General features: G+C 35.5%; 1 protein-coding gene across 1 annotated transcript in view; it reads left to right on the top strand.

The window, feature by feature from the left end:
• The first annotated feature begins 3885 nt into the window (after positions 1-3885).
• The window catches only part of LOC144976345 (diphosphomevalonate decarboxylase-like), a 19557-nt gene continuing 13075 nt past the window's right edge, over positions 3886-10367 (top strand). The window contains exons 1-5 of the mRNA XM_078920586.1: positions 3886-4093; positions 5898-5968; positions 6928-6995; positions 8450-8496; positions 9701-9820. Of these exons, the coding sequence (XP_078776712.1) occupies positions 4036-4093; positions 5898-5968; positions 6928-6995; positions 8450-8496; positions 9701-9820 (364 nt within the window). The 5' untranslated portion in view covers positions 3886-4035. The remainder of the gene's footprint in view (positions 4094-5897; positions 5969-6927; positions 6996-8449; positions 8497-9700; positions 9821-10367) is intronic.

Raw genomic sequence — 10367 nt, 5'->3', positions numbered from 1 at the left:
GTATTATCGCCTAACAGGCGGCATGTCCCGACCTTCATGTTGACCATTGACCCCTTGTAAAGCGCATTGAGCACATTTAGTGGATATTGCGCTATATAAAGCTCAAAGAAGCTCAATAATAATAATAATAATAATAATAATAATAATAATAATAATAATAATAATAATAATAATAATAATAATAATAATAATAATAATAATAATAATCCACGTAAAAGTACTCTTCAACTCTTTACAATTTATTCAAAGGCACCCTCCCCCCCCCCCCCCCCCCCCCCCCCCCCATATATGAAACAGCATTGATGTGTTGGATGTACACATGATCAAACAACACAGCTTGTATTATGCTTATTTGACAATAGCATCAGTTGATTATGTTATGTTGTGTGTGTGTGTGTGTGTGTGTGTGTGTGTGTGTGTGTGTGCGTGCGTGTCAGCACAGCCACGGTAGTGTGAGTAGATCAGATCGGTTTACATTATAAATTATATGAATATTATAGAAGGAACGAAATTGACGTCTCTCAGCTTTTTAGTTATTTTGAGCCAGCCATTTTTATGAGTAGTTCTAGCTAAATTGTATCAATTAGACTATAGATAGTTTGAAGATGACGTCACTCAGGTCTTTGTTATTTTTTTTGCCATCCGCGTTTATGAGTAATGTCAATGAACTGTATTAACCTGACTATGAACGTTCATGGATACACACAGTTTTGTGTGTTGATCCGCTGTACTTCCGGATGGCAATGTTATGAGCTTCTTAACCAAGCGCATACTATCTATAGATAGAAAGAAGTTGACGTCACTCTGGTCTTTGTTATTGTTTTTTTTTTTTTTGCCATCCACGTTTATGAGTCATTATCCAGACTATAAAAGTTCAAGGTTAAACAGAGTTTTGTGTGTTGGTCCGTTATACTTCCGGATGGCAATGTTATGAGCTTCTTAGCCAAGCGCATTCTATGGATAGATAGTGTGCGCTTGGCTAAGAAGCTCATAACATTGCCATCCGGAAGTATAACGGACCAACACACAAAACTGTGTGTATCCATGAACGTTTAAAGTCGGGTTAATACAGTTCAATGAGCATTACTCATAAACGAGGATGGCAAAAAACAATAATAAAGACCTGAGTGACGTCATCTTCGAACTATCTATAGATAGTATGCGCTTGGCTAAGAAGCTCATGACATTGCCATCCGGAAGTATAACGGACCAACACACAAAACTGTGTGTATCCATGAACGTTTATAGCCAGGTTAATACAGTTCAATGAGCATTACTCATAAACGCGGATGGCAAAAAAACAATAATAAAGACCTGAGTGACGTCATCTTCGAACTATCTATCCATTGTATTATATGACTAATATTGTTTTGATGATCATTTTTTGTCTCTTTTATTGTTTTTGTTATTGGTGGTCTGTGTGACGAAAAATGGGATGAGTAAAATGAAATATTTCCATACAGCACGTCCCGTAATAATAATAATAATAATAATAATAATAATAATAATAATAATAATAATAATAATAATAATAATAATAATAATAATAATAATAATAATAATAATAATAATAATAATAATAATAATAATATAACACCTATCGTCAGAACCTCAGGGCGCTTAAAAAACAAATAAACAACAAAACAAACAAACGAAAAAAAAACCCGAAGCAAACAAAAAAAAAACAAAACAAAAACAAAAAAAAAAAAAAACAAACAACCAATAAAAACAGAAAATTGTTTATCCAGGATAAAATATCATTGCGAGAGCACACACACCAATATCACTACACTAAGAATATAAAAATGACATCAAAACATCAATACAAAAGGCACATAAATATGTTTCTGATGAATAGAGACGAATTTCCCCTACGGGATGAATAAAGGAAATTTCCTTAATCAATATATATATATTATATATATATATATATATATATATATATATATATATATATATATATATATATATATATATATATATATATATATATATTTAAAAATTTAATCAAGTATATATTGAGTGAAAAGATGTGTTTTTTAAACGTTTCTTTGGAAATATCTATGGAGGTAAAAAATCTCACAGATTGAGGGAGATCATTCCAAATAGTGGATCCGAATTTTATAAGAGCCCTGTCTGTCGCTATCACCAAAATATTTAAGTTTAGTTTTGGGAGGTGCTAATAAGTAACCAGTAGATTTTTGACCAATCAAAACATGTCATTTGTGACACACCTTCCCACGTGCTCGGACAAACATATTAGCTGATTATAAGCAATAACGTGAATGAAATTTACCTATCTCTTAGCATTGTTATTGTTTTTATACCGCGAGATGGGTGACTAGTTATCACATGATTTTCTCGATCAGATTATAAACGTTTAATTTAAGTCTGCACATAGTTTTCTGCTTTGGTTCTATTGATTAAGCGGTAGAACAGTGGCTATTTTACTTAGCCACATACCATCGATAGTTAAACCTGTGTAGTTTGCTATGTTACACAATCACTGCCATTGTTGAAATTATGACGAGTGTCCGAGAGGCGTGGTTATCTGTGTGTCTATTTTAAATCGTGGGATCTATGGTTTCTCAGAGGTACCTACGTACGGTTGTGTAAGTGTTGAATGTAGATGGGGACAGAAGACTCAAATACACCGAAGCAGACATATTTTGAACTCAATTGGATTCAGTAGTCTGATGTCACGACGCCCGGCAACGGCGGCCATCTTGGTTCTAAACAAAGAAAATCATTACTTTTTATTCTTCATGCTGGCTAGAACTTTTCATATGCCTTGTGATCAGAATGTGTAAAAGTCAAAACAAGATCAAATTTATGGGTTTTTCCCTCTGGATACGCTTTTATGCTCGCCGAATAAATATTTCATACGGGCGTCCGCCATTGTTCCGATAGTTTAGAGCCAGTGTTACTAAGTTAACATGCGTCATTAGGAAGGAAGTGACGTTACGACTGTTGAATCGTATTCTAGCACGGACTGGCAGCCAGTGGAGGGTTTGAAGCATGTCCCTTGTATCATCGAAATGATACTTGCCCAGGACTAACCTAGCCGCACAATAAATTCTGTACTCTCTGGGGTTTGTTGTGCGGCTATGTGGCCTTGATGTATGACACTTGCATTCGGATCGGAAAGTTCTGGGTTTAAACCTCGCTCGGCTCATCGCTGAGTCCTTGGAAAAGGCTCTTTACTCACATTCTCTCACCGTACTCACGTGTAAAACGAGTACCTGGCCGTTAACAGCGTTGTCTCTGTCGGAAAAAAGATATTGTATTATCGTCTAACAGGCGTCGTGTCTTGTCCTACATGTTACGTGTTGCTGTTGGTTAGGTACCCTTTGTAAAGAGCTTTGAGCACGTTTGGTGGATATTGCTCTATATAAAAGCTCAGGTTTAAAAAAAAAATGTTGTCTGGATAACATTGTGTTTTATCAGTGTCGGGCAGACACTCCCCCCCCCCACACACACACACACACGAATACACACACACACATAGACACACGCACATACGTAGTGTCGAGCAGGATTTCCTTTCGACTTTGACGTGCACATTGACCTGAGACAATCTGCTATACAGTGTCCAATCCATTAATCTCCCTCATGAATATTCATCCCCATGTAATACAACCCAAACGACATTGTAATGTGATGACACGTGGGGGTAAAACCAGAATCAAACAGGTTTTTCTATATTTTTCATGTCTTTTATTGTTTCACAATGGTTCTGTAAGTTACATAAAAGTGGGAAAAAATTTATATCTTCCATGAAATGAAGGAGATAAATCTAATTACCAAGAATAGTTAACTGATTTTTATATTGTACGAGCCAAAATCTCTACTGCTGCGACTACATTATGCGTCCTTATCGATCTCGTATTCAAAATGTGGTGAGCGTCGTGGGCAACAGCTGATCCAAGGATGATGAAAATTGCTGATGGCTTTACATTGGTTATAATTGCTTCGTAAACACTTGTCAACACAACAGACAGATTTGTCTTCTCGTGCGAGTAGGACAAACGCAACATGGATTTTACATGTGTTACTTATACAGCTCCTGTTAACATTGCCGTTATCAAATATTGTGAGTTGTATTTTGATTTGTGATTGTGACTGTGTGTGATGATGATTTTGACAGTCTCGAGGGTTCCCGTCTCGAGAGCCTCAGCTTATTTATGATTCCGATTTTAATAAATACTGTGTTCTGATTCTTTTTTGGCTTCTTAAATTCCAAACTCTTTCTCGCTATTTATTTCTGTTCAGTGTTTAAATCATCTAGAAATAAGAGTTGACAATCTGAAAGAATGGTCTTTATTTGGATAAAAAAAATTGTCACAGATTATCACTCACTCAATATCACCCTCAAGACTTGAAATATGAAAGAATCTGTCACTCAGTAGACATAAACGAATGCTATTTAATTGTCTAGCGATTCAAAATTGTAACTGTTTCTTTATCGACAGTTTGCAGACTCACAACTCACAGTCACAACAACAAATACCTAGCCTACATTTACTTCCTCAAAATGATTTGAAGCAAATTTTTTCCGGGTTTTATGGACCGTCCAATCCTAGGCAATCTTCAGTTAAGAAACATAGTTTTTCCTCGGCAGTTTGGAAGAAGAATGATAATCTAATACTATTGCGTCAATGATAGATAGCTTATTGATTTAATAGAATTTGACAAGAGTCAAAATTTTACAAACACTTGTTGTTCAGTTCTAATCTCATGGCTTTCCAGACTCTTGGCAATGATGTAGTTTTTGTGTAATTTGTAGGCTTGCTTGTATTGGTAGTCGTGATGTGTAGCAAGGTTTAAAAAAAAAAAATTAATGATGAACTGAATAAATAAATATAAACATTAACATAGTGTATATCCACGAATTTACCATGCTCAATCCGCCTCACACTGTTTCAGATTTCCCCCATCAGGCCATATGGAACTTTATTTGCTTCTAACACTCTTACAATATTCATCTCTGGTTATAGCCAGGTACTCATTCACACTTGAGTCATTCACACTTTACTGTGTAATAGCTACATCATTTACCTCATCTTTTCAGTAGCAAATGTCAGAAAATTCTTTGGTGCTATTTGAGCTAAGTTTAGAATAACGATTTTATATACCGCAACCAGAAGGAAAATGTTGCAGATTGACAGAAATCTCAACTTCAGTTAATCGCAACATTTTTGCTGATCCCAGATTTTGCGGTTATCCGGAGTGGACTGTAGTATTCTCACCTTTTACTTTACCTATTTTTTCTACAGCAGGATCACCTCACTGCATCATCAGGGCAATTAATAATTTAATTTTGCCCTAATGATGCAGTGAAGTGATCCTACTTTTAAAAGAAAATGTAGGCAAATTATGAGGTGAGAATATGAAACTTGAGCTTTTATTTAGAGAGCAATATGCCCTAAACGTGCTCGAAATGCTTTACAAAAGGTCCCTTGCCAACAGCAACAGATAACATATAGGACTAGACATTAGGTGATATTACAATATTTTTTGACACAGACAATGCTGTTAACTCAAGTACTCATTTTACACCTCAACATGGTCAGAGAATGTGAGTAAAGAGTCTTTTCCAAGGAATCAACTCTGCACCTCTCAGAGTAGGGCTTGAATCCAGGACCTTCCGATCAGAAGTCGAGTGTCGTACCACTAGACCACAATCCTGCACAGAATACTGTAATAATTCTGACTCCTTAGATAGTCTAAACATCGATATCTTGCATGATAAATTATTATATACTGAACTGATTGCTATTCTTTAATTTTAAGAGACATAAGCAATTCTTTTTTTTTAATTTTTTAATTTGTCTTGTGTGTACAGGGTTTTTAAACTTTTCATCATCTTTTCGTCATTTATTTCTGCATTATCTCAGGGGGAAAGACAGATGAGAAACTGATATTGCCCTCCAACCCTTCCCTAAGTGTCACGCTTGGGCAAAATGAGGTTTGTGGAAATTACTCACGACAAATCTGAAAGAAATTCAGCTGATTGTCATCAAATAATTTTTTATATTGTAAATCGTTTCCTTTTTTGCAAAATTTCCATCCACTTCTCATATTTCACAAAATGTTTGACCTATGACCTTACAGTGGTATCATGTGTTGGTTTTAGACGCGGAAATTTGATTTAAATCTAAATTAACAACATCAAGAACAAGAAGAAAAAAAAGTCGGATTAACCTGGCCCTGCGCCCTTACTGATCCAAAGTAAATTCTAAGCTGCTGTTGTGGACTGTAAAAAGTAATGTGCAACTATGAAAATAACAGCTTAAAAAAAAAGAACAAAAGACTAAACATGTAATGTTTCAGGCTAAAAACTCTTCTTCAGACAATAATTAAAACAGTGGAGACGTTATTACATCCCTTTAAATCCAAACGATGGCAGGAGATTGTTTGACATAAGTTGGACGACTGGATGTAGAAAGGCTGAACCCATAACGTTCCGTGTGTGGTATTTTGTTCTTCCATCTTTTTTACATACTATTAATGGTCTTTTTGTATTTGGAGAGAGTGCTCTACCAAGTGAGCTACAGGTTCCCCTTAACCTTTACCTTACCAACCATAGGAAAATCGTCACATTCGTTAAAACCAATACTTTTTCATTCTGATTTCAATTTTACATCACAAAAGTTTAATAATTCTTTTTGTTATCGCTATAAAACCTTGAAACTCAGTTTGTTTAATAATATCATGTTTAGAATGTAATTGTTGCTTTCCTGTTTGAGTAAGCAAAATCTATTTTTGTGTTGTGTGGATTCGGTAAAATTCTGAAAATGGCCGGTAAGGTGAAGGTTAACTGCTAATAATTGGACCTACAAAATAACTCATTCTTTTGTACTGGTTAGGTTTGAACTCTTTAAATTCTCAAGTTGAATTGTAGAAATATTTGTTTATTTGAACCAGTTACGAGCCAAGACATCCGTGGCGTCAAGCTCCAAGTACAAGGAGGACCGAATGTGGCTGAATGGAAAGTAAGCTTTAGTCACAAATGAATAATTTGTAATGTTTAAAACCTTTTAATGGCAAGACTGAAAGTCTTTGAAATAACAGCCGCAAAAAATTGCAAAATATCACCAATTTGCATTGCGGCATGCAATATGTGCAATTTTTTGGCAAAATCTGCAATATTTTTCAAATTTTCGAGATTTTGCAAAGAAAAAAAAAAGATGAATTTTTTTTCTTAAAATTTCGTAGCTCGTGTAGAACGTGAAAGATAATTAATCAACAGTTTGTTTTTTACCATCCCATTTTCTTCCTTTTTACTGGTGCTGATATGACCTTACATTTGTTGCAAGCGCCGTGAAACCCTTAAAAACAAACAAATATCTTTTTCTTTCATGAACTAATTATGGGTTTTTATCAAAATTAATCACAAATTTTTGCAAATTTTGCTGTTTTTAGCTTTCAAAATTTGGGATTTTTTTTTGTTTTACAAAAAATTTGCCATGTCAGCCAATCCTATACACCTGCTTGACCACTCCAATCCCGAAATGAACAAATAGTGAATGTTTTTCCACATGTAATCTATCTCTGGCTAAAAAGTCTCTCTGTCGGACCCCCAAAAGTTTGGAACAAAATTGGCAAAGAAATTAAAGTTGCTGCCGAGCTCACTAATTTTAGGAAATGTTTGAAAATATTTCAATTCAGGCAGGTTTTTGAGTGGTTATAGTACTTGTATTTTGTGTTACCTATAATTGTCTTTGTATTTGTACCAACTTAGAGCATTTTATGGATTCTGCTCACTATATGAATTATTACATTAATTACATCATTTCTCTTTTTAATCAAACATTGTCATATCCAATAATAGATTATGATGAAGTTGAAATCGGCTTGTAAAAGATTGGAATTATTTCTTTAAAAAACTACTTTAAGCGTGGCTTTGGTTTTCTTGTGCTATGACAGTTTACTTGTTCCCGTTGGTCCCTGGTGTAATGATAGTATCTGGCCTTTGGAACAGTGTCATCTCACATGACAAAAAGGTTGTAAATGCACCTTACAGGCATCATGTCTCATTCTATATGTTAAAAGTTACTCGTTGCGGTGAAACATTTAGGGAATGTTCATTTTATAGAAATACAGGTGGTTAAAATTTAAAAAATAAAATTCCCTTTATTCATCCCTTAGGAAAAATTCTTCTTGAGGGTCTATTCCAAGGGAACACTGGAATAAACCAGGTGTCAGTCGAAGTGCAGCGCCGCACACTGAGCTAAGGCGAGGTGACTTGCTCAAGGCCACACAATGCAGCGGGTATTCGAACTCAGTACCTTTCGGGTACACGTCATAGACTGTACTGCTGAGCCACGCTGCCCCATTCCTTAAATGTTTTACCGCCATGACTTCACCACCCTTATCAATTTACTCAATTCTTTCTCATAGTGACGAGCTGGTTAGTGTTTAATCTTCAACTCAATTCTATTTTTAGAGAGCAGCCAGTCTCAAGCCCAAGGATACAAAATGTTCTCAAAGAAAGTAAGTATTTATGGCTGATTTTTAACAATCTTTTTTTGTCACCTATGCTCTTTAAATATTTCTAAATAGGATTATTTATAGAAAAAAGGAGAACACACTTTATAGTCACCTGGAACAACTACAAAAGACATCTAACTTCTACGTCATGGCACAAGACCGAAGGGCTAGAGCTCAGGTGGTCGCTGGTTCGGATAAGTAAGTAAGTAAGTATAGAAAAAAGGAGAAATCAATCTGCATCAGGTTTGCTAAGAGAACTCCACTGGCTTCCCGTTGAGAAATATATAGAATATAAGATCTGTACTTTTGTTTTTAAATCACTGCACTCTGATTGCCTTGGATACATTAATGACCTGCTTAAATCCTACGTTCCATCCAGAAATCTGAGATCAAAGTCTGATAATCACATTCTTGTGAAGCCAAAAATGACTGACTCGCAAAAATTGGTCGAGCATCCGTTTGAATATTTGACACCCCTTATCTGGAATTCCCTTCCAAGATATATCAGATACACTAATGATGCAGGATTCTTTGAAAAACATCTTAAACATTTCTTTTTAATATGTAACACTGTAGACTTATATTGCTTTCTTTCACACTGCATGGTTGAGTGGTTGTATGTTTGAATGAAAGTTGTCACGCTACTGTTAAGCTCTTTGAGCTTGTTGACATTCAGGGTAAGGCGCTATATAAATTTATTTTTTTTTAAATTGAGCTTTTATATAGCGTAATATCCACTAAATGTTCTCAAGAGCTTTACAAGGGGTCACTGGGCAACTGCAACATTTAACATGTAGGACGGGGCATGACGCCTGTGATGCGATATTACAATTTTTTTTCGGACAGAGACAACGCTGTTAACAACTAGGGTCTCATTTTACACGTGAGTATGGTGAGAGATAGTGAGTAAAGAGTCTTGTCCAAGAATCCAACAAGGCGCTGAGCGAGGCTCGAACCCAGGACCTTCTGATCCAAAAGCGAGTGTCATACCACTAGACCACATTCCGCACAAAACCATATATTATTATCATTATAAATTCTCTACTAAGAAAAAATATATAATGTCAAAGGTGAGTTTTGTACCTGGACGTTAATGCAGCGCCCTTTTGATTCGGCCATTCTTCCCAATCATTGTACAGATTCAAGTTTTTACATGACCTATGACCTACGACTGATAACCCTGTTCTTTCTACTCCTTCCCCACCAGTACGGCGTCGAGCCAAGAAAAAAACCAAAGATTCCCTTCACAGAGTCCACATTTGCTCTGAGAACAATTTCCCCACAGCCGCAGGGCTTGCGTCATCAGCCGCTGGTTATGCATGTCTAGGTAAGAGATTGGTGACAGGCCTTTAAGGGTGTCATATGGTCTGACACGTCACTTGACTAAGGGATCGGGGAGTTTGAAAGTTGGAATTTGTCTTGACATACCTTCTCCAATTTCCCTTTATCTGCCACCCATTTCATTGTCCTAGTTATGGAATTTGATTATTTATTATTTATTTTTATCTTGTTTGAGTCTGAGAATGTGTAGTTAATATAGCACCTCTTTCCACCCAAGGTGCTCAGAAGCGCATATACAAAGATGCACAAAAATAGAAATACACTTTGATTATCATTCTTGGGTATTTCTGTGGCAAGGTCTTTTTCTATATTAATATTTGCCTTTTGATTATGTATGAAATTTTTGATGTGCTTTTGTATAGTGATTTTCTGTAGGGTGTTCTTTTACTCAAAAAAAAAAGATACAAAATCTGAAAATCAATTTGCTCTGTTGACGTTTTGTCAGATTCTTTTCCCTTTGATGTTATTTCATAAATCAGTTTATTGAGAAAGTTAAAAATGATTTAAATGATTTTTCTCAAATTGAAATCTCA

Source organism: Berghia stephanieae, chromosome 7 (assembly GCF_034508935.2).
Source record: "Berghia stephanieae isolate SIO BIC M18660-M18661 chromosome 7, UCSD_Bste_1.3, whole genome shotgun sequence".
In the NCBI taxonomy this organism is placed as follows: domain Eukaryota; kingdom Metazoa; phylum Mollusca; class Gastropoda; order Nudibranchia; family Aeolidiidae; genus Berghia; species Berghia stephanieae.
This window is presented reverse-complemented; position numbering and strand designations above follow the sequence as displayed.